Source organism: Hydra viridissima, unplaced genomic scaffold (assembly GCF_058129835.1).
Source record: "Hydra viridissima isolate aposymbiotic clone 2 unplaced genomic scaffold, HvirCarnegie_v1 scaffold_6, whole genome shotgun sequence".
Classification (NCBI taxonomy): Eukaryota; Metazoa; Cnidaria; class Hydrozoa; order Anthoathecata; family Hydridae; genus Hydra; species Hydra viridissima.
In genome coordinates this window covers 1,675,212-1,699,267 of record NW_028324305.1, presented here as the reverse complement: position 1 = coordinate 1,699,267, position 24,056 = coordinate 1,675,212, and the positions used below count along the sequence as shown (strand labels likewise).

The 24,056-nt window shown below is 31.9% G+C and overlaps 2 protein-coding genes and 2 pseudogenes across 5 annotated transcripts; 3 read left to right on the top strand and 1 right to left on the bottom strand.

Annotated features, from left to right (window-relative positions):
* The first annotated feature begins 1,526 nt into the window (after positions 1–1,526).
* On the top strand, positions 1,527–2,372 carry LOC149886568 (uncharacterized). Its single transcript, XM_090091887.1, has 2 exons — positions 1,527–1,876; positions 2,057–2,372. The coding sequence occupies exons 1-2, from the start codon at positions 1,769–1,771 to the stop codon at positions 2,345–2,347; spliced, it is 399 nt and encodes a 132-aa protein (XP_089948013.1). The 5' UTR covers positions 1,527–1,768; the 3' UTR covers positions 2,348–2,372.
* Positions 2,373–3,184: 812 nt separating this feature from the next.
* LOC149886567 (uncharacterized) lies at positions 3,185–5,837 on the top strand (annotated as a pseudogene).
* A 337-nt stretch (positions 5,838–6,174) lies between these two features.
* LOC149886566 (uncharacterized) lies at positions 6,175–8,371 on the bottom strand (annotated as a pseudogene). The gene is made up of 2 exons (XR_016453542.1): positions 8,258–8,371; positions 6,175–8,031 (listed from the first exon to the last, which is right to left on the bottom strand). The product of XR_016453542.1 is annotated as an uncharacterized LOC149886566 (transcript).
* LOC149886565 (uncharacterized) lies at positions 8,225–23,695 on the top strand. 3 transcript variants are annotated; one of them, XM_090091156.1, is made up of 3 exons: positions 8,225–8,560; positions 19,186–19,339; positions 19,433–23,695. In XM_090091156.1, the coding sequence occupies exon 3, from the start codon at positions 19,514–19,516 to the stop codon at positions 23,042–23,044; it is 3,531 nt and encodes a 1,176-aa protein (XP_089947282.1). In that variant the 5' UTR covers positions 8,225–8,560; positions 19,186–19,339; positions 19,433–19,513; the 3' UTR covers positions 23,045–23,695. The 3 variants fall into 3 exon arrangements, with proteins under 3 accessions (XP_089947282.1, XP_089947284.1, XP_089947283.1); XM_090091158.1 differs by having other exon boundaries at positions 19,193–23,695; XM_090091157.1 differs by having other exon boundaries at positions 19,186–23,695.
* The last annotated feature ends 361 nt before the right edge of the window (positions 23,696–24,056 follow it).

The window sequence follows — 24,056 nt, the reverse complement described above, 5'->3', positions numbered from 1 at the left end:
TCTTTTCGAGATTAGTTACGAGAATCTCGTATTTACTTCATTTCGAGATAGAGCGAGAATTTCGAGATATTACGAGATACTACGAGTTTCTCGTAATGACTTGTCAAAACAAAAAAGGGATAAACTAGTTAATCCGTACTAAGTAGGGGAAAACCTTAATGAATGGGACGATTATTGAATGGGACAAACTCAGATTCTTATACAAGCATCGATGTAAGGATATTCAAATTCCTGTAACAAAGAGTGATAGAAACAAGAGCTCAACTGACCGACTCATCCATCCTATTGCTCTATAAACGTAATGACAATGGATGTTATTGTGTTTTCGAATGTAAAAAGTAATTTTTAAAAACGTTTTTTTTCTTCTGATTTTGCAGCAATTTTTGAAGTTATGGAAAATAAAATTCCATGCTTAAATAGATAGCAGTCTCTAGTACTACAGTGAGTAAAACATTCAAGCTTAATTAATGGTGCTTTTGGTGTGACTAATCATTTTTGGATAAAGTGATGCGCATATTGAATGGGACAAAATACTACCTATTGAATGAATTTAACAAAGTATTATTTACAGCTCAACAGAGGGATGCTGCAGTCCCTTACTTTTATCCCCATGGGTAATGGGTATTATTTACACATTTTTATACTGCAATATTTTACTTAAATAAAAATAACTAAATATAATATTCTAAAATGAGAAAGTTCTGCTTTGATTGAAATTTAATTAGAGTTAAAATGTTTAAAGTTAAAAATATTTTTTGTGTGGTCTTTATGTATGTATCTATATATTTAACTACATTTACAATTAATAAACTAATTTGAAAAATGATTGAATTAAATACGTTTGTTTTTAATTCTTTTATGTTTGTCCCATTCAATGAGACATACTTAAAGAATGGGACTAATGTCATGCTCCAATAAAACACTCTTTTTTCCAATAGCCAAATGCAAATCCAATTTTTTTGTTTTACTATATCATTGAGTAAGAGTCGGTGGTTATCAAACATATTTAAATATATATATTAAACAATTTTATCTACGTTTAAAAAGCATTTGTAAAAACTGTCCCATTCATTGAGGTTTTCCCCTACGCATTTTTGGGACAATTGACCCGCGCGACAGCTGAATTGTTATTGTTTTTTTTTTTTTGCAATGTAAACAGAGCTAAAATTTAAAAAACTTTAAAAGTTTGATGAAATTAGTTCAAGTTATATTAAATATATAGTATTTTTTGGTTATTTAGCAATATTATCATCTTTTTTACAAAGAATCAGGTAAGAAAACATTTTATCATTATATATTTTTATAATATATTATTTATTTTGTTGTTAAATTTTTTTTTTAGTTTTTTAATAAGATGACAAAGTTAAAAGTTAAAAGTGAATGACGTCAGTGAAATAAACAGTTATGTTTACACTTACAAGTTTGAATTGTCATGTAGATGAAATGTCGTATTGAAGTAATTGGCTAATTCCAGTTAAAACTTTGATAATGATTATCCGGGAAAAAGCAAGTTTTCTTTTGTAGTTCCTGGAACTTTTTAACGATAAGACGTATTTAATTATTGTCTTGGAACTTTTTTTTTTTAATTTTGATGTTGATATTTGATTTCATACTTTTAGTCTGACAACATGGTTCGTCCAAGGACAGAAATATGGAAGCACTTTACTGAGGAAAGAGTCATCGAGAATGGCATTGAGAAAGTTTTGCGAAGTGCAACATTAAAAACTGTGGCCATGTCTCCAAGCTTACAGATGGAAACACCAGTGGTATGAGACGTCACATGATTAGTTCTCACTCAGTAATCTGGCTGGCTTCGGAAAAAGAAAAGGCAGAGAAAAAGTGCCGAGGAGATGTTGCCTATCAGAATCTAGAGCAGGTGAGTTGGTGTTTTAAATCATTTTAATTAATATTTATTAAACTATTTTTATTGAATATTAATTATTTCATTATCGATTTTGGATTTTTGAATCAATTTTCTTTTGTTTACTTAAGAATCCAAAACTTTTTTAGTTTTTTTTAAAAAAAGGTACTTATTACAACTTTTTTTAATTTTTAGTTATACGACGAAGATGAGCGATACGAGCAAGAGCAAGGAGGACATACACCTAAAGTCTTAGATAGAGGCATTAAAAAGAGGAAGTTGGTAGGACCATCAACATCTGAGAAAGCCAAAAACATTGATGTGTACATGAAGTATAAGCCGCAGGACAAAGAGCAGCTACGAGGAGACATAGAAATTGCCAAGTTCTTGGCCAGATGCAACCTTCCCTTCAATCTGGTAGAAACTGAAAAAAGAGTCAAATGTTTCACGATGAGGACTGCCAATGGCTGCTTAGGTGGCCATTGAAATAGTGTTTTGTTAATTTAATCAAAATTTAGGTACAAAAGTGAACAAAAAACCTTTTGTTCCAATAGTTTTTAATATATTTGAAAAATTAGAAAACTTGTCTCGTAATATCTCAAAAAACATCAAAAAAATATTTTAAATCTCGTTAGTTTCTCGTTATTCTCGTAATATTGTCATGTTTCGAGAAGGGAAATTTTGTGGCCAATTCTCAATCGAGAATCTTGTTACTTGTCGTAACCTCTCGAAACAAATTCTCGAAACTTGTGAAAACCATGATCTCGATAAAAACTATTCTCGAAACTCAGTGTCATTTCGAGATCTCGTATCGTAATGTCTCGTAACAAAAATAGTTTCGAGACGCCCCGAGCTTAATATGTACTACATATAAGTTTACTTTTGTTGTCATGCTACATAATGTATTTTACACATAGCTAAAAATTAAAAAAACATTCAATGAATAATATAATTGTTTAATGAATGATTGAATGAATCGATAAATTAAAGTATGTTAATTAATTTAATATTTAATAGTAATTTCTAAAATGGATCCGTCATCGTAAGAAAGACAAGAATAAAGGAGAAAAGAGGAGGATACAGACTAATTCCAGAAGGCTACTGTTTCTTCTCAAGTATTCTATCAACCAGCTGCCCACCAAGCAACTACCCAGCGTTGGAAATGTGGTCATATACAGTTTATCAAATCTTCCTAGGCTTTAAAGGTTAAAACTATAAAACCTGTTGTAGCTTGTCCTCAAAGTTTTCCAGGCAAAGACCTTATCTGCAAGGGTAGATCCTGTAAAGATCCCAACCATAAATGTGTTACTTCTCTTGTAATGGATGTGTGGAAAAAGTCTGGTTTTTGGTGAACTCCTCATTTCTGGAGCTGATGTCAGGTAAAAAATAAAGTAATTTTTAATTATGTAAATAAACAAATAAGTAAATCAAAAAACAAACAAATAAATAATTAAATACCAATACAAATAAATAAAAAATAACCAATATTTATGTAATTAATAAACTTCTTTTATGTATATCAGGGATAAGATTCTGAAGCTCCAGATCAAGTATTGAAAACTAATCTATCTGAGAGATCTAAACTGGGATTCGAGCATTTATAGATTCACTAAGAGTTCATTAAGGAGAGCAGCAAACTCCTCAACATATATGTCAGGAAATTTGAGGAGAAGATCCAATCAGATCGACTTTGTTCCCAGAAGGCCAAGGCAGAGGACATTCAGTTTTTTTTTTAGATCAAAAAGAAGATAGAAAAATGTATATTTCTACAGAGGTAGACAAAGAATTGAAGGACAAAAAAAAGTACAAAAGACAAGGGAACTAGTTGTAAGTGAACTTGAGGCCTCCTTTGAATCTGATGCTGGTTCTTCTACATCCGAGTCAGAAGCTGTAACTTTCACAGATTCTGTCGATGAATTACTCCAAAACTCTGATTCTGCAGTAAAAGGCAAGGTAAATAAAAGATTGTAATAAAATGTAAAGTTGGTTGTACCATAGCTGTTTATTATGTAGATAATGATAAGTATCAGTTCTGAGGATCTGGTGGATTGTGCTTCTGAAGTATCTGCTCGATACAGGATCGGGGATTTGACCTCAAACCCCAATCATTGCAGCAATCTGCAATAAAGCAGACGTAAATCTTCGTTCATCAAAAGAGATTCAAGAAGATTAAAGATCTAGGTAAGAGTAAATAGTAGAATATAAAATTATTGAAAATAATGAAGATCAAGTAAAACTAGGATAAATAAAGATTAGATTATATAGGTGATAAATTTATTTTAATTACTAGGAGACCAGATAAGACAAGATATAATGGAAACCTTGACGGGAAAAAGGCTTGTCCTGCATTTTGACGGCAAACAGATTAAAGAGATAGAGGAGAACCTGAACAAACTGTTACTGTTGAAAAGATTGCAATCAGTGTTACATCTCCTGATATTGACAACCCAAATGAGATTCTCCTTGGAGTAGTTCAAGCTGAAAGCTCCAAGGAAATTGACTAGGCAGATGTGATCATAAATCTCCTAGAATATTACGATATTGTTGATCAGATCTTTGCCATATGCTGTGACACCACTGCTTCAAACACTGGAGTATTTGTTGGGGCCATTACCATCCTCAAAAACATCCTCAACATTCCTTTACTCTGGTTTCTATGCAGGCGACACATGTTGGAGTTACACATCTCTCATTTATGGAGGCTCTTGCTGGTGAGAAAACAAAGGGGCCAAGGAGAGCACTCTACGTAAGACTGCAGAAAACCTGGCCACACATCAAGGAGGAGGTAGACAAGATGGAGGAGATCATTAGGTTTGATTGGAATGAGCTACTGGTTGGATCATCCTTGTACAACATTGCAAGGGAGGCCCTGGAGTTTGGAAAGAGGGTACTGATCATAGAGACATTTAAAAGGGGGGGGGGGGGGACTACAAGAAACTTTGTGAGCTAGTTGTCTTCTATTTGGGTTTGAGATGTGCCAGGATTTCATTTTTATCAACCAGGAGCCTGCTATGAAGGCAGGTACAGTTATAGTACATTATCAATAATTTTTGTGTTTAGGGGAATGTACATTTTTAAGTTTTTCTTTTTCTTAATAATAATAATAATAATAATAATAGTAATAATAACAATAACAATAATAATAATAATAATAATAATAATAATAATAATAATAATAATAATAATAATAATAATAATAATAATAATAATAATAATAATAATAATAATAATAATAATAATAATAATAATAATAATAATAATAATAATAATAATAATAATAATAATAATAATAATAATAATAATAATAATTATAATAATAATAATAATAATAATAATAATAATAATTTATTCTAAAGGTTCATGGCAGATGCTCTATACCTGCTGACCCTGAGGATGACTGAGAAGGTTGCCCAGGTGATGAATGAGGAAGAGAAGAAGATGGTAAAGACAGCGGCATTCTTTGTTTCTGTGTGTTATGGGCCCTGGTTCTTAAAATCCTGTATAATCGACAAGTCCACTTCAAATGACTTGGCTGCCTTTAAGTTATCGTTTGACATAAGGGAACACTAACCAAAACTTGGACAGACTCTTCTTTCCAGCATGCCGCTGGTATTTAACAGAACAGTTAGTTATTCTGTCCCTAGCTGATGATGATATTGACGACGAGGTAAAGAAGAAAATGTTGGAGAAGTTGGTCAAGTGTGATGTCCCTGACCAGTTTCATACTGGGAAATCGAAGCTACCGGTTATTAGCAGGTCAACAGAGCTTACTGAGCTGGTAGGTTCCCAGAGCTGGATCTTGTTCAAGGTATTTGAGATTCCTGTAAAAGAGGTGGAGAAGTGGATCAGCGGAGATACTAGTCAGACATCTGATATATTTAAAAGGTTTTTGAAGTGGATTAAGTGTGTCAATGACTGCGCTGAAAGGAATATCCGACTAATCCAGGACTTTGTTGGAGGCTGCAGGTATTTATAAACTTATGTATATGAGAAGATATTTATACAATTCATCTTTACAAATATGCAGAAATATGGATGAAAAAACCTGCAACATTTTATTAACATTGTTCCCAATAAAACATTTTTCATAATAAGCTTGCCTTTGAACATTAAGACCACGTAGAACTTGATCAAGTTTATTCACAAGTGGTCCATGAGATTTTTCAAATGTTTTGGATCTTAGTTCTTCTAATACAAACAGGTATATAAAAAAAAACTATACATGTATACAATTATACAAATTATATAAATTTTACCAAAATTATATATGCTGTAATAAATAAAATACACCTATCCTTGGTCGTCCAGAAGGAAAGGCAAAAGAGTTTGATTTATAATTAACAAGCTTTTGCTTTATAAAATGCAATGTAGCATCTTCTAAAATCCGTGGTAAAGCATCATTTTCTTTTAATATAAATACATCAGCAAGAGTTAAATCAAGTCCATTTGTAGGGGAGGATGGGTAGGAGTGAGCCACTTTTTTTTAAAATTGATTATATCAAGAAAACCAAAAGTGGAAAAAGTATAGGATAAGGAGCCTAAGGTTGCCTAATGTATTAGGTTTCTAATAGTAATACACGAAATATCAAAACATCTTCAGATTTTTAATAACTTGAACAATAACGCAGGTGTTGCTACTGGTTCACTCCAACCCATGAATGGGTAGGAGTGAACCAAGCAAATGGTAGGAGTGAGTCATTATGTTTGATTACTTGAAAACTAAAATTAGATATTTTCTTTAACTAATTTATTGAAAACTAAGTAAGTAACAAATACTTTATAATTAAACATAACATACTTAAGTTATAATGTAACATAAATAACGAGTCTAATTTTATAGACTCGAGGCCTTATAACATATGGTAAAAATAAATGTAATGTTGCACACGAGTTTTCTAATGATATACTAAGATATAAAAGTCAAACGTAAATATGTTTTTACGCTGAAGTCAAAACTTTTTTAAAGTGAAGTATTAGTGACCCGCGGTTCAACCCTACCCGTGAAGGAATGGCTCATTCCTCCCCAAGCTGTGCAACTGGATTAAAACATTAAATGTGCAATAAGTACGTGGCTTATGCATGTAAAATACTTTGTTCAAAAAACTGCATTGTTTATTATTAAATTTTCAACCACTATCTAATGTCTCGAAACAGCAGGTATACTCATTAAAAAAGTTTCAAAATATACAAAAAACTTTTGCACAGAAAAGAGTGGATAACAACGTTAACGGAGACACCCGCACCAAGAAGCGGTAAAAAAATTGGATTGTGTTAACAACAATTTGAATGTAAGTACTTGGTGAAAATTTTGAGTCTTTTTAGTTTCCCGTTTTAGCTTTAGGATCAACGATTCACTCCTACCCTTGGCACACTCCTACCCATTCTCCCCTAGCTTTTTTTACAAATCTGAGTCTGCAATAACTTATCACCAATAGAATTTTCTTCATGTAATTTTTTAAGCTCATTTTTTTTAACTGCATATTTTAATTTGCATTCCTTGTTGTAACCTAAAAGAATGTGCTCTATCATTTGTATCAGATTAACAGAATTTAAAACTGTAATCTAACAGAATATGTTGTTCACAAATAAAGCATTTTGCTTCTGTTTCCAATTTTCCTTTAATCTCCTTAAACAAACGCACTGAGCAAAACGAATGTTGACATTCTTTTAGTATTAGTGGCTTGTACATGATGTCGTTGCATAACTTGCATATACACAATTTTAAATATGGATTTGATAAAGGGTCAATATCAATTGCATTTAAAAACAACGTTGGTTTTGGTATATTACCAATTAAGCTATTTATGATCGGCCAGGTCCATCTCTTTTGATTTTGTTCCATGACACATTGTTGACCAGGTTTTAATTTTTTTAATTTTCTTCCCAGAAATTTTGAGGAAACAAAAAAATTTGTCTGTGCATGGAATGGTCAGTTGATTGCTTTAATACTGGTGCTAGAGCCTTTTTCAATGTTCCTCAAAATGATATAGCATCTCCTAAACATTTTTTGTGGGTGAACTTTTTTATTGTCAATACTGGTGTTTACATAAAATGGATTCTCAATTCTTTCAGAATATTTATTTACATCAACTGAGTCTTTCATTCTATCTTTTTCACATATTCGACAAATAAGATTTAACTTGGTTGAGTGGTCCATGTTTACAAAACATCTACAAAATATCTATCTATGTAAATATAGCAGTTATGTAAGATAAATAAAAAAAGTGCGAAAAAAAACAAAACAAATCACAACCGGTCTATAGAATTAACTTTAAAAAAAGAACAACAAAATGAAGAAAACAAAAAAAAATTAACTTTTAGCTACAAGAAAATTTGTTTAATTAATTCATTATATAGCTGTTTAAAAAACTGAACAATTCAAGAAAAATATTTTACCTTTTGATTTAAAAACTTTTGTTGAAAATCTTGATTACAGCAATAAAAATTATAATACAAGGTTTTATCTGTTAAATCTGAAACAAATCGCTACGGTTTAGAACAAATTTAAAACATCAAACATAAAAAAATCGAAGTTAGAATGGCTGAGCTTCAGAAAGAAGTAATGGAAAAAACTAGACATTTTTCCATGTTTTGCATTTGTTGACTGCGCATGCTCAAAATAAAATTTCAAAAAGTGTCTATTTGAAACTGCTGCGCGCCTAAACAAATCTCGAGGAAGGCCAAAATGGCGACGTCTCGGTACGATGTTTTTTGTTTTGCTTATTTACTTACTTTTTTTTGTTTTGTTTTGTTTTTTTGTTTTGTTTTCTCTTCTTGATGGCACAAAACAGAAGCAAACAAAACCTACGGTACGCTCTGAACTAAAGGTTTGTTGGTTTCTGCACAATTATAAAAGTCCCTCTTTCCCTCCAAAGCAGTTGCTCCTCTGTCCAAAAGAAGACCCTCTTTGCAATCGATCTTGTCCGAATGCAGCAATCAAAACGAGTACTCTCCAAAATTTCTCCTTTTGTCTATATATCGCCTGATTTTTATTCCTATGGTTCCTATCCCTTTTGTTGTTGTTACTGCCATGTTGTTGATAGCTAATGTTGTTGCTGTTGTTATTGTTATACTCTAAAAAACAGTTGTTGCTGTTGTTGTTACATTTGTTTGTCATTGTTAAAAACAATGTTTTTAAGAACAACGAAAAAGTGCAACAGCAACACTTTGCTTGTTTGTTTTTTTTTTATTTTTTATCAACACTCTCTGAGTCAGTATTGTTGTTGCTGATGTTGTTTCTATTGTTATTATTGTTATACTTTGAAAAACAATTGTTACTGTCGCTGTTATGCTTGATTGTTGTTATTATAAACACTGTTGGTATTGCTGTTAGTAATCACCCACTTTGCTTAATTTTTATTTTTATTATCATTATTTTTTTATCAACACTCTCTGACTCAGTATTGCTGTTGTTGCTGTTGTTGCTGTTGCTGTTGTTACTATACTTGCAATAATAGTTATTACTGTTGTAGTTATGCTTGTCAACTGTCATTGTTAGCAAGTTCACCCTCTCTTGCCTTTTTTCAGCACAGTCTCTTTCTTTGAGTCCTATGGATGTTAGATCCTCTCAAACTTTCTCTCTCCCTCATTTTTCTTCTTCTTGTTCTTCTTACAATAGTAACCACTGTTACCATCATACATTTCTTCTTATTCTTCTTCTTTTACTTGTACAAGCTTTGTTTCTTCTTGTTGCTCTCGTTACTTTCTTCTTGCTCTTGTACAGAGGATTCAAAAAAACACAGCTCTTCACTGTAATTGTGTTTCTTATCGATGCATGCAACATTCCAGGATTGGATGCAGCCAGCAGAAAAAAACAGCAGTTTTAAATAACTTTTGTAAAAAGTTATTTAAAACTGCTGATAGGTTTAAATCCATACAAACCTTATATAACGCAGAAGAAAGAGGTGAAATTCCTGAATCTCATAGAATATCTCGAGGTAAAATAGGCGTAAGACACTTGTCTATGGATCAAATTCCAAGTATAGGAAGAAAGTTTGGTCAAGACTTCGAATGTTCTATAACTAATTTTATCTTGCCAAAAAAAGAATCAAAAAAACTTACCTTCCAACACTGGATATTATACCAGAAACGCACAACTTGGTTATATTAGATAAATGGATTAATCAGCAGCAAAAAAGGGAGCTTATTTATCAACACAGATTAATCCTATTATTAAAATAATACGAAGTTATAGTTTTTGATAATGGCCCAAGCTGGAATCATTTGATAGAAAATGCTCTAATATGTACTGACGCTATTATCTGTCCTCTTGGATGTAATTTATTAGCTTATAATGCATCTGAAACCAATTTGTGTACCATATTTGATTTTCAGGAGCTTATGAAACTAAAAAATCAAAAGTTAATAATCTTGCTACTTTGTTAGAAAGATCATCTTTAAGTCAACAAATATACGCTAAATATGTTACTAAATTTTCTAACTATTTCATCCCTATTCTTGTGGAGTCAGATGGTCACGAACAAATATTATTGAGACAAGTAAAATTGAAAACTGGTTATATAACGATCGACCAAAATCTGAATTAGCCGATATACATGCTCTCATAGATGATTTTAGGCTGACTGGGCAACAACAGCCTTGCATAGTTATACCACATAGCACAAAAAAAGATTATTATCAACTAATCGCAGGAGAAAGACGCACAGTGGTCCTTTCCGGCGATCTATGGTTGCAAAAGTATTATACCACAATACAAGGGACTGAAAATTCGTATACAGGTAAAACATTGTTGTATATGTAAAATACAAGAATGACTTTGGTTAGTTATGGTAGCAAAGATAGTAATTTCATGGCAATTGTCGTAAGTAGGGTGCACTTTTACTGCCTTCAGGTAATAGGATTAAAACTCGGAATTCCCTAAGTGCCAGAGTTTCAATATTCTACAGTTATTTTCTTAGAAATGAAATCTGTCTACATCTGGCAAAACATTTATATTTCTTAAAATGTCTTTATTTGTCAAGAACTGTAATTTAAGTATTTATTCTTTATTTTGTTAGATATTAAAATTAAAAAATGATGATTTTTATTTTGCTATGTTAAATTATCGTTTCTTAGAAATATTAAGCACAGTAAATTTCGTATAATTTTAATTCTATATTTAAAAACAACGTTAAAAATAACGTTTTATAAAATTTGTTTTATTTTTCTGGGGAATAATTTCAAATCAAACCGATTTTAGTTTTGTTTTTCTAAATTACTAGTATGTAAAAAAATCGCCTAAACCAGAATCCTGAAAATGTAAATAAAACAATTTATTTGCAAAGTAGGTATTAAATTTAATGTTTAAAAAAAAGAAAATGTAACTAATTTTTTTCAATATTTTATTACATTCTTATAACATGTGAAAACAATTTTTGCCTACAAGTCTTCAGCTTCTCTTCGCAAGGCTAAAACTGATTGTGGAAAACTGTCACTAGATTTTGGCTTTTCTCTCCTTAAAGAAGAGATTAAAGGGTCAGAGCTTATAAGAAGTACATGTCTTCCACATTTTCTTTTCTGGAAAATTTTCTTGCATGGAACTCTCTGTAATTTTGAATGTCTTTATTTCTATGCTCCTGAGCCTCTTCTGACAGTGTACCAATTGTTAGGGTGGCTTCTTTTATAATGAGGCTTCTATGCATCAAAATTTTGTGTACACTTTGCGGCATGTAGTACCAAGAGTATTCTTGAATGTACAAATCAGCAGTTTGCATGGTAAAATTTTCAAAAGCTTGTATATTTATTGCAAACCCCGAGCTAATGGTACGGAGAATGGTACCTAATCTTTCTATAAGAGATTTATTTACCCCTGTAGCTTGTGAGGCTAGCTCTGGGTTGTAAAAAAAAGTATGAGCTATATTCCCTGTATTACTTGTGCTACAGCCTTGTTTTGGTAAATCAACTAAAATATTCAATTCTCTTCACAAACTTTCTTGTACTTCCTTTTTTCTTTTTTCTGTTATATCTTTTTGTGTTTTCTCAATTCTCCATTTTTTAATATCTAAACGGTATGATATATTGAGGATACATTCCATGCATTTAATCCAAGCATGTAAGCTTGATAGTCCTAATTGAAGAGCATTTTTATTTATCGGTCTTGCTCGCACTGCTTCTAGATTATTCATTATTTTTGGTGATGCACCACAAATATGACAATTTTGAGCAGCTGTATTGGAAAGAGTGCTGCAAGTTTTACCATCGATCATCGTTAGTAAAAACGTCGATTGTATTTTAAATTGTACTCCTTCCACAATAACCTCACTGGGGCTGAAATCCTGTATTTTTTTTTAACATTATCAATTTGTTTTGTTACAAAATCAGGTGTTTCTTTTTGAAACACCTGATTTTGATGGGACGACAATATTTTGTTGATAAAGGTACAGGATTATTCCACAGAATCAAATCACATAACCCACTTACCGACGAAGCAGTCAATTTAAGGGGAACCATAGATACAAAATAAATGCTCGAATCGTCACTATCGTCCGTTTCAAAACCTTACATATATCGGCTATGACCCGATGCACCATCGCAACCCCACTTGAATAAAATATTTCGTTTTTTGTCTCTCTGTGCACTCAAAAGTCTTTGAACTGTGTGGTTCACTAATGATTTTAAAGAAACTTCGGAAGATATTTTAGTTATTTTGATGTCATCGGGATAACATTGCTTCTTCGCCTCCAACAAACGATTTTATGGTGGGTAAATGTCAGCGTTTTAGCGATTTAGAGGTTTGTTGAATATCGATGTATTGATTCTTTGTAAATTTATTATCAACAAAGAGAGCTAACGCACGCTCTGCTGTCATTTTTATGGGACCCTTACTTTCAGTGAAAATACGTTTTTTTACTTTGGTAGCTCTCTTGGTGAACTGGTAGGTGATGAAACCATATGAATAACTTTTGCAGCATCCCTTTTACCTTCACGCCTTAACTTAATTCGTGTAGCTAGAGAAAGCTCATTAGATGTCATACCTTCAACGAGATCTTTCACTCTCCTAGTTTTCGCGGAATGACTGCATTCTCCGATATGTTTATTTGGACGCCCTGTTTTTTCTGTCTTTTCACCTTCCTCTAAGCACTTAAAAATTACAAAATCACTGTCCAACCAGTCTTTGTTGTGGTGTAAAAATTTGTCAACTGAGCGACATCGTTGTTTTATTTTTTTGGCAAATTCGCCACAAAAATTTTTTAATTGTTTTTCAAAACTCACTTTAGGCCCTTCTTTAGTGTCACTACTATTAAAGTTAATTGCTTCTTCAACAAATTTCATCACTGTATTAAAATTTCTTTCTTTCCGCCATACTTCAAAAATGTCTCGTTTTCTCACACGACACGCTATCGAACCTACAAAAATTTAAAAAATATAGAAAGAGCACGTTCAAGCATGCAAGAGTAACTTTTTCCGAGAGATAAATAAATAAAGTAACAATAAAAAAGTAGTTTAGCAACAATCCCGAACAATCCCAAAAGTTCTACTCTATCAAAATCATTACAAATTCTTATTTTAGTGCTAATCTATCATCGTCTTTACAATCAAATAATTTTTTTTATCAACAAAGATCAACTATTGCTTTATAATATTGTAAATATATACCTGTTCGCTCGACTTCCATTTTAAAAAAATATTAAAATAACAGTTTTAGGTACACTTAAATTCACTTTAAAAGGGCGCTGATAAATTGCCTGAAACTTCTGAGCGTAAGCTCGGTAAAGAAGTACAACTTTCGGGTTAAATTGTTCACTTCGAGGTGACAGTTGAGTACTAATAACGATTTATTTTGTTTACCTGGTTATCTAGGTATTCAATGAGTGCCATTACAACCGGTTACCTGAAGATGAATGTTATACCTTTTCCAACCATAAATTATGAAAAAGGACCACCGTGAGACGCTGGAAAGCAGCAAAACTAGCTGATATTAAACTAAAAACCAAAAAAGCAAAAATCTTTCAGACAAAGAAGCAGTGTTAGTTCAGGCAGCAAAAAAATGAGAACAGAAAAGGAAGATCTGATTATGCAAAAGGGATAAGCTATGCTAAACTGATAGACCAAGGCATTTTAGAGCAAAAAGATTTTAAAAGAAATTAAGCAAACAGCAATTTTCAAGATTTCTTTCTTTTAGTAAAATACCTCCCATCGTAATAGAGGAAATTGAAGATATGAGCAAAATATCTGCTCGAACTGCTGAACAAATAAAGCAAATATGTTCTAAAGGTCAAGAATATATTGAAATAATACTAAGTAGCGCACAGTCACTTAAACGCGGCAAAATTGGTGCAAATAAATTAATTAAAATAGTAAATACAGGTATTTTAAACACAAAAACTGACCTGAAAATTCTAGATAAAAGTAGTAGCTATTTATTTTCATTGAAAAAAAACTATAAAAATAAATGGTCTATTAGTTTGTCAGAAGGTGTCTCAAAATTAATATCTACTGATAAAATTCAGTTAAATACATTAACAGAGGAAATAAGATGCATAATTGAAAAAGACTTAGTTGAAATAAAATAAGTCCCCACATGGGGATTTAAGTAAAAAGTACAACACCACTTTGCTCGTAGTTGTTGTGCACACACAATAAATATACTACCGCCTTATTGGAAAAAGTTAAGTGAGTTGCGCTTTTTAATAATCATTTTTATTAAAAAGGTAATATTGTTTGGCCACATTGAAAAAGATTGGGGCTCTTTTTCTAAAGATAAATTTTATTTAGTGCCAGAGTCTCTCAGTTTAATAATAGGATATGAGGAATCTGTTATACTCACAAGAATTCAATATTAGATAAACGTTTATGGTAAGCACCTTCCCAGCTAACACAAAACGTTCAAAAAACGTTCGTAGAACGTTAAAAACGGTCGGGCACGTTCTAAGAAAGTTCTAAGAGACTCTGGCACTAAATAAAATTTATCTTTAGAAAAAGAGCCCCAATCTTTTTCAATGTGGCAAAACAATATTTCTAAGAACGTTCTAAGAACGTTTTAAGAACGTTCTAAGAACGTTCTAAGAACGTACTCGAAAGTTTTGTGTTAGCTGGGTTCCTGATCACGATGGTTTGTTGGTATATAATTCTCAAATAAGTTGGAAAAAATTATTTATTTTTTACAAGATAGCGGAATTTTAATATCTAAGAAAGTTAATGCTAAAAAATGGAACCATACTAATGGTGTTCTCGAATAAAAAATTTATTGAAACCTTCGAACTAAAAAAATTTAGTCTTTCAAATTTTTTTTTTGTGCGTGAAAAAGCCATACTAAAAATACTAATGAAACAATAAATTGCGATAAGCTCTCTTCTCTTTTTAAGGTTAGTAAGTCTATCGATAGAAAGTTCGTAATCTAAATCGACTAATCAAATTAGTCGAAAATTAATCAATCAATAATATAACAAAGAATAACTTTACAAATAATTCCTCTTATATAGAAAAAGTCAGGTCAATAAACCTGAATATTTAGAAGGAAAGATAAAAAACAATATTAACAAAAGTTGTTTCAAAGCTTCTTCTTCTAAAAACCGACAACCGATGGAACATTCTAGAATTAGAAGTAGCAGTAACCCAGGAAGAGCAAGAAAAAGCTAAAGAAATGGCTTCTATTTGGAATGAAGAATTCAAATACAGCCTTAAGCCAATCAAGGCCTTTAGAAATAAGAAAATGGTTAAAAGGCTCTATAACCTACACCAGACACAATTTAACAGTAACTTAGAGAAATGGAGGAATCACGCCTTAAAGGTCAACAGCAGCAAATTCTTGATGGAGGAAAAAGAAAGCAAAACTGGGTTTAAAGCTATCTTCCAATGGCTCACTAAAACAGAAATTGTTGAAGCAATTCAACGTGATGCGTATGGGGTTGGAGACAGCGAGTTGGATAGAAATAACCTGACGTAAAACATCGAGAAGCAAAAGGAAGAATTAGTTGAGCAAACAAGCGGTAAAATAGCCTGGTGACTAACAATACTTGGCTGTCACCGCAAGGATTAATCCATGACTTAAGATATAAAGGAATGTACCCTTTACGAATCATACGTAATGAAAAAATGCCTTGGCAAAACTAACCTGGAGGCAAGGGCAGAGATGAAACACAATATTGACAACTTGTCGCAAAAGAGCATGGGAGTTGAGCTACTTGAGAAACTAAACTTTATAAAAGATAAAATAGAATCGGCAATATTTAATGCTTGTGAAAATAGCAATCTGTTGAGTACTACAGAACAAAGCAGCCTGTCTTGATAACTCAATTGATAAAAAACAAATGACGTTATGTATTAAAAATTTTCTTTATTATAGTCAATATTCTGACAGTTGCTTACATGGTTTTTGCAGTTTTGTTTTTTGGCAACTCTACCCTAACAAGCTATAAAAAATACACTGAAATAAGTTATCAGATTAAAGCGGAATATAACTAAATTTTAGATAAGTATAAAAGAAATGATTTACCTGAAAAAAAGAATTATTTTAATTCGATAGCTAGCGTCAAGAAAAGATTGTTTCTGGATAAGAGCCTCTTGTATTTTAGTAGAGTGTCTTATAGGAATAGGGATGAGATGGTTAGAAAATTAGGCTACATATTTCGCGTATATTTGTTGGCTTAAAGATGATCTTTTTAATAAAGCATTATTAACTTTTGATTTTTTAGATTCATTATTTCCTGAAAGAAATTATTTTAAGTGGGAGTAATAATAAATTATCTGACAATTACAATGTGTACAATGTGAAAGATATTAAGTGCTACCATAGAAACTTTAGTGAAGTGCTTATAGATCGAAGGGGACCATTGGATAGAGTTACAAAAGGTAAGGGATATGCTGAAAAAACAGCAATTCCTATAAAAAAAGCCATAGTTAAAAATGACTGTTAACTAGTTTTTAGATGGCGCTAAAAACCTTGTTTTTGTTACTTTACTGTATCTATTTCATTATTCTTATTTATTTAGAGTTTTAGACTTAGCAAACTCTATAATGTTTCATTAATTACCTCAGATAAAAACTATTAAAAATATGTTCTGCAAGCATTTCTGAAGGTTTTGACAAATCCTTACGTTTCATGAGTGCTGTTTCAGCATCGACAAGCTCCGGCAGATTACGGATTGGGTAGATACCTGCAGGTAGCATGTTAGCTGGTATGACAGTAATGCCAAGTCCTGCTTTGACAGCAGCAATATTACCTGCAAGGCTCGGACTAGTGTAGGATATATGCCACGGCTTTTTGAACTTATCTAGAACTGCAATCGCACGTGCACGGTAAATGCAGGGCTCAGGAGATAATACTAACGAAAGAGGTTCCTCAATTTTGTGGCGATTGGAAGCAACCCAAACTAGAAGCTCACGCAATACTTTTGTACCTCCCTTTGCAGCCTTGGAGTCGTATTTTACTAATATCACATTATAATTGCTATTTCGGAAACCATCGATCAGATTAAGTGTGAAATCGCAATATGCATTAAGCTGAACACGCGGATGGTCTTGTCGAAAAGATTACAATACATCTGGCAAATAATGCGTAGCAAAATCCTCTGATGTACCAAGTCTTATTTCACCTTCAACATCTCGTTCTTTAAGGCAGCTATAAGCTTCCCACTGCAACTCAATAATGCGTTTGGCATAACCTAAGAAAAGTTCACCTTGTTGCCTGGCCATTCTCGCACTTATGGAAGCACCAGCAATTCTCTCTCGTCTATTTATTACCCATCATGCAGTGCCAGAAACTAAAGGTTGTAGCAAAAAAAAAAAGCTGAGCCGCGAAATATTTACCAATGGTGCTATTCTACTACTCTCCAGCACATTTCTTATTGGTTGGATTACTGTGCAATCAGGTATGGATAAGGTAGAAGGTTTTTTAAGCACTCCTTTTCAAGGCGTGCTATGTTTGTTCTTGCTCGACATGGGATTACTAGTTGCAAAAAATCTACATCATCTCCTCAGTTTTACATGGCTACTAGCATTATTCGGGATCTATATGTCACTGATAGGAGCAAGTATCAGCTTATTCACTAGCAGGATTGTTGGACTGGATGTAGGAACTGGTACATTATTCATTGTGATTTGCGCCAGCGCATGATAGATTGCAGTACCAGTCCCCATGCTTCTTGTGCTACCCGAAGCAAAATCAGCGATTTATGTACCTATAAGTTTTGCCATTACTTTCCTTTTCAACGTTACGGTAGGAATACCTCTATATTTCGCCTTAGCCTGCAAGATCCTTTCTTAATCATCAACCAAAAGCTTCTATGAAAGAAAAAATTATAGTATTGACAATCATGCACCGCAAAGAAGATGCAATTGCACCACAATTTTTCGAGTATTTAAGAGCCAGACTCTACCTCAGATTGATTCTGATAAGCTTGGTACATTCTCAGGAGCAATAAAACTAAAGATAGTGTCCTAAAAACAGCTATTAAGAAACTGCGTCTTGGTATGGAATTATACCATGCTGGCTTCCTTTGAGTAGTAGGACGTTGCAATCCATTCTTTGAGTTTAGTAAATCTATTTTTGTTTTTATTTCTTACAGCTACGGAGCTTTTTTCTGTCCAACTAGGATAACAAGCTGCTTACCACGAGTAACAGCTGTATAAAGTAGATTCTTTCAATACCTTTTATAAGTCCAGAACCTATATACTTTTCTATTCCTTCAATTATAGTTGGTGGAATAGATTGAATAAACTCAGCTCTAAAACCCAATCCGTATTGTACATCATTTCTCTAATATCCTTTAGTTGTAATATCCTCACCAGGAGTTATACTTGGCACTGTTCCAATTACAGAAACTAAATCTTTATGTCCCTTCACTTTAAATCTGAGGACAGCAAACCCATTTTCCTTGTTGTGATAGGTGACTCGCTCAACATTACCTGATAGATATTCAAATTTATATTCTTGCTGCATTAAAATAGTCCTTCTACCTTTTCTTTAACCTCCTTTTAGCTTGGTGTGGTGTAGCGATAAAGCTCTCTATTTCCAATATTAGTACTTATTTTTTTGCAAAAGATATACCATATTTATCATTAGCCCTTTTTAAACAAATATGCCTTAATTAATGAGGTTCTAAAATAAATTTCTCATCTTCGCTTAAATCAACACAAGCTTGTTTAGAGATTTTTTTGACATAACCTGGTGATTGCAGTTTTACTGAGAGGTTTATAATTTTTATTAATAAACAAAAAGTTATTCTCAACTTTATCTTGCACCTCCTCTTTCTATTTTAAGTATTCATCAATCCTTTGCTTTGCATCTTCTGGTAAAAATACACGCTTAGTAATCATATTGCCTTTTCTTCTTATCTCATACACCTTTATTAGAATGTTTGAGTGTTGTAAATCCATTTTTTTAGTTTTTAGGTTTTAGCCTTTCCTCCGGAAATCATTTTATGAAAATTATTTGCAACCCGAAAAATTAAAGAACCAGTATCAGCTATTTGTTGCTATTTTAGCTGTAAATTCTTATCCGACTCAAACTTAGCAATTTTTTGATTTGATGGCATTTGGGTAAGATTTATCATAATTATAAATTTATCTGTTTACCATTTATTAACTATTTAGGTCCAAAATACAGTTTTATAATTGGCTTTATAATTATAGGTTGAACCCTAATTTTCTATAGAATCAGTATGTGTATTGTTATTTTGTGATACAAACAACTAATTAACTGAGGTACAGATAATGAATGAATCAACGAAAAGTTTTATTTCGATAAACAACATTTTAGTGACAGTAGCTGATAGTAGATTAGATAATAGAGAACGCACTAGAACTAAAGGTCAAGAGTTAAGAATAAGGATTGGGAAATTAAGACTTTTAGGTAAAAATGATGGTGCTACTGATATAGAGGTTTTGTCTTTATTACTAGAATTTATTATCCATGATTCAGTACATGAAAAGCATGAAACAATAAAAGATAGAAAGGAAACACTATATAATATAGCCAGAACAGTTACATTGCTTTCTAATAAAGCACAGCCAGGAGAATCTGAAAAATTTAAGGAGAAATATAAGGCTTCTGATGAAAGAAGTATCTGGAGAGACATAGAATTTCTACATAAGATGCTTATATCTCAAGCTGAAATAAATTATAATAATCATTTTATTCCTGATTATAGAGTTAAAAAAATACTCGAGCATGATATTCCTATATTAGCCCAAATTGTATCTAACGAATTAAATGCTTTTCCAGATGTTGAGAAACAACGTATTCACTATAAGGATACCACTCAGCTGCCTTATATATATGCAATAGTAAACTATTATCGTGAAGAAGAATCGTTACAAAAAATTCTTGAATATACTGACCCAGCATTTCTTAGGCAAATTGATTGTACAACCTTAGAAGGAAGATTAGCGATCTTTAGAATATTAGAAATCATAGGAGAGCATTCTACACAAAAAAATTTAACTACAATCACCAGAGATTCAGATTATGATATTGATTGGAATTTATTAGTAGACGTACGTAATAGGTTAGCACATCATGAATGGTATTTGGCACATTCATGTATGGATATAATGCAGAACTTACAAAAGAGAAATACTATGAAGAAAATACTTGAAAAAGATATTCCATTTATTAGGCAAAGGATAGAATTAATATGGAATAATCATAATGTAGCAAAAGCTAAAATTCAAGTAAATGAAAGGGCTTTTGATAGGGCTATAACTGACTATTTTACAAAGCATCAAGAGTCAGCTAAATTAACAGATGGAGCTAAGCAACTTATAATTCAACATTGTGAGTGGCTTTCACAAAATAATTTTATCAATGATGAACAATTTTTAAATACCTTAGAACTATTAGGAGGTGATCTAACAAAAATAGATTTAACAGTATTACGTATTTATATAGGACAAATGAAATTGACTCAAAAATATTCAGATGAACTAAAGGGTAAAAGCTTACGAGCATTAGAAGAAAAAACACGTAGTTTTAATCAAATTCAAGGAGATTTGACACAAAAGACTAACATAAACAAAGCTAAAGAAGAAACTGCTAAATTTCTCAAAAATTTACCAAAGGGTGTTATTTCTGAAGAAAAGTTTGATGAAATTCAAAGGCAGGTGAGGAATAGCATAAGCTTAGAGGGTTTATTAGAAATACTTGCAAAAAATATACAGCAGCAGTGTAATTCTATTGTTGATGTATCAGTTGTAGATGTCTTACAGCAATACTTTAAGATTCAAAAAAATAATAAAAAGAAAAGTGATTATATAAGAGACTTATACAAGTTGTTAGATGAAAAAGGTCTAATACCTCAAGATCGTACAGCAGAAATTAAAGAAATTATAAGAAAAATAAAATCTAAAGAAATTCCAGCAAAAGGTGGCTCAGCTCAAATCGATGCTATAAAATTGCAAGTAATAAAGTTATATTTACAAACAAGTGGTTTAGTGAGTATTAGTCGTAAAAGCGTTGAATTAAGTGATAGTTATCATAAACTCATTGTGTATATCAAGCCTCCTATATCAGAAGGATTAAAAAAAAATATAGCTAATACTTGTTCTTCTTTGGCTCAAAATGAAATAATTACAAAAGATGATGAAAAGGCATTAATAAAATTACTACAAAATGAGCAAACACTAGATTTCTTACTTGCATTAAAACGAGCTATAGGCGAAGAGAAATTTACTGAAGAATATAAAGAAAAATTGAAAAGCACAGAGATTATTCAATTAGAGCAAATGAAGAAAAAAATTGATGAAGTTTTATCTCGTGCGGACGATGAAAAAGAATTATTTCAAAATCAACAAGAAAGAGCAAAAAGAGAATTAGCAAAACATAAGGAAAATTGTAGAAAAGAGCACTTGAATAATATCCTCGATCTTAGAAATAATTTACCAGACGATAAGGAGTATAAATGCAATAAAAAGAAGCAGCCTATGTTTGAACAATTAAAGGTGCTACAGAATGCTATTGATGCCATTGGCGTTCTTGAACATTTATTTAATGAATCAGTATTTCCTTCACTTGCTGAAATACAAAAAGGATTTCCTGAAGAACGTCAATTTTTACAAGCCCCTGCAGAATTATGGGATAAAAAACGCTGTGCTTATACCAACAATAAGTATGTCATAGCTTTACAAAAATTACAGGATTATTTTAAAACCTCTAATATACCTATTCCGTTAAAAGACCGTTTAATTACCAATGAAGACGATATCGTAAGTAGAAAAGCGGTAAAAAGAAAAATGAGCGAGAAAGAAGTTCAACTGTATGTAATTCAAAATATAGATTATATTATTAGAGAAACTACTGATTATGCTCATTTTATTGAAATATGTCAGAAGTTAAAAGAAAATCCTGTATTAATGTGGGCAATGGAATATGCAGTAAGTTTGATTTGGTCATATCTATCAGAAACACAACAAGAATATTTAGGTGGAATACCAGAGATGCTACAAAGAGAATTAAAAGTTCAAAGAAATGTAGTAAAGCACGGTAATATATATGTTGATTTATTAGCATCTGATAAATTAGATCAGTTTTTGGTTCGCTATGCTAGTATAATTACTAAAGACTTAAAACCGTTATTAACAAAGCTATTTGAAAGTATAAAAAAAAAAAAGGATAGAGCAACATATGCATATAGTTCTAATCCAGATTTATGGTATAATGATGAGCATATCAGGAATTTGCTAAAACATTTTTTACCCAATGAAGACGTCTATGCTATCATCGCACCGACAGTTTTTAACAATACAGATTTACTCAGAAGTAACACTATAGCTGCAGTACAAGCTGCTGTAGCTGGCCAAGTGGCTGTAATGCCTATCAATCTTCATGATAATCATTGGGTGGGTGCTGTGATCAACAGGCAACACGATGGAACATTAAAAGTAATTTTTAATAACCCTTTAGGCGATCGAATGGAGTTAGAGCCAAATGCTGTTGCTTTTGTACAAACTATACAAGCTGTCATGCATGATACAAATCCAGATGTAACTGTTAATATTATTGATTTGGAATTACAACAACAACAAAATGGTAATGATTGCGGAGCATTTACTACAGATAACTTGAGAAAACTAGCAAGACTAGCTTTCACTCAAAGCTTAGATGGATTATCAAGAGAGCAAATAATTGATATAGCTCAACTAATGCAACCAGCAGATAGGAGTGCAGCAAAAATTAGGCCTGAACATAATGTAATTTTCCAGGAGTTAAATTTGCCAATACCTCAAGTAAATCCTATCCCATTATAACAACTGGCTCCCATTTTTGTGTCACGAAGCTATTTTTGATAATCCGATATTGAATGATAAAAAAATATCTGAATTATTTAATTTAGCTAAATTGAATTTTGGAATGAAAAGAGTAGATAGGCCGATAGGCATAGGACTTAAACCACAAGAGTATCAAGAATTCCAAGAGTTGAGAAAAGTATTAGGAGATGAAATAGCGGTAAAATTTTATCTGAATCAAGAATCGAGAAATTTTAGATTAGCTATAAATAATATTGAGAATCAAAAAAACAGCAGCTCATTGTCACTAAATTTAAAACCTGAGATGATAATATTAGATCCGGAAGGTCGACAACTTATCATTAGTGATGAATATGGACAAAAAACTTCAGCTGCAAATCACTCACTATTTTATCACGGGAGAATTGTTTGAAACTGCAGCTACAGCTTTACAACAAGGTTATACTATTTTACACATTCTCTAGGGTCAAACTATAGGTCACAAACAGTTATATATTATTATAATTCAGATGGTGAACGCAGTCATTCTATGAAGACCGAAACGCTTAACATTACTCCTGATGTGGGAGAGCGAAGTAATGATTACTCTACATTATTAGGACTTTTATTTGTTATCGAAATAACGGCATATCTTTCAGGAGATTTATCAAACTTAAATCGTGTTTTAAAAAAGAATTTTACCTTCAGAATATTTTCCCATTTTGTTTCCATGAATAAAAATTATATGTAAAAGGGTTTTTTTACGCATAGTCAAGATTATCAACAATCAGCTTGAAAAAAACTCACATACTGTTCCTATGTTTATTACATCTAGCATGATAAAAGTTTAGCGGATATTCTAAAAACGAAAAAGTCTAAGAATAATCTGGTAATACAACACTCAACATAGCATTTAGGCCGTTTTTGGAAGTTACAAGAGGATCCTAACGGGATACCTTTAGGGTCTACTTTTTCAAAAAAAAAGCTTGAATTTTCCACATTTACCATCAAAAGTTTATTTTTGAACTATTCC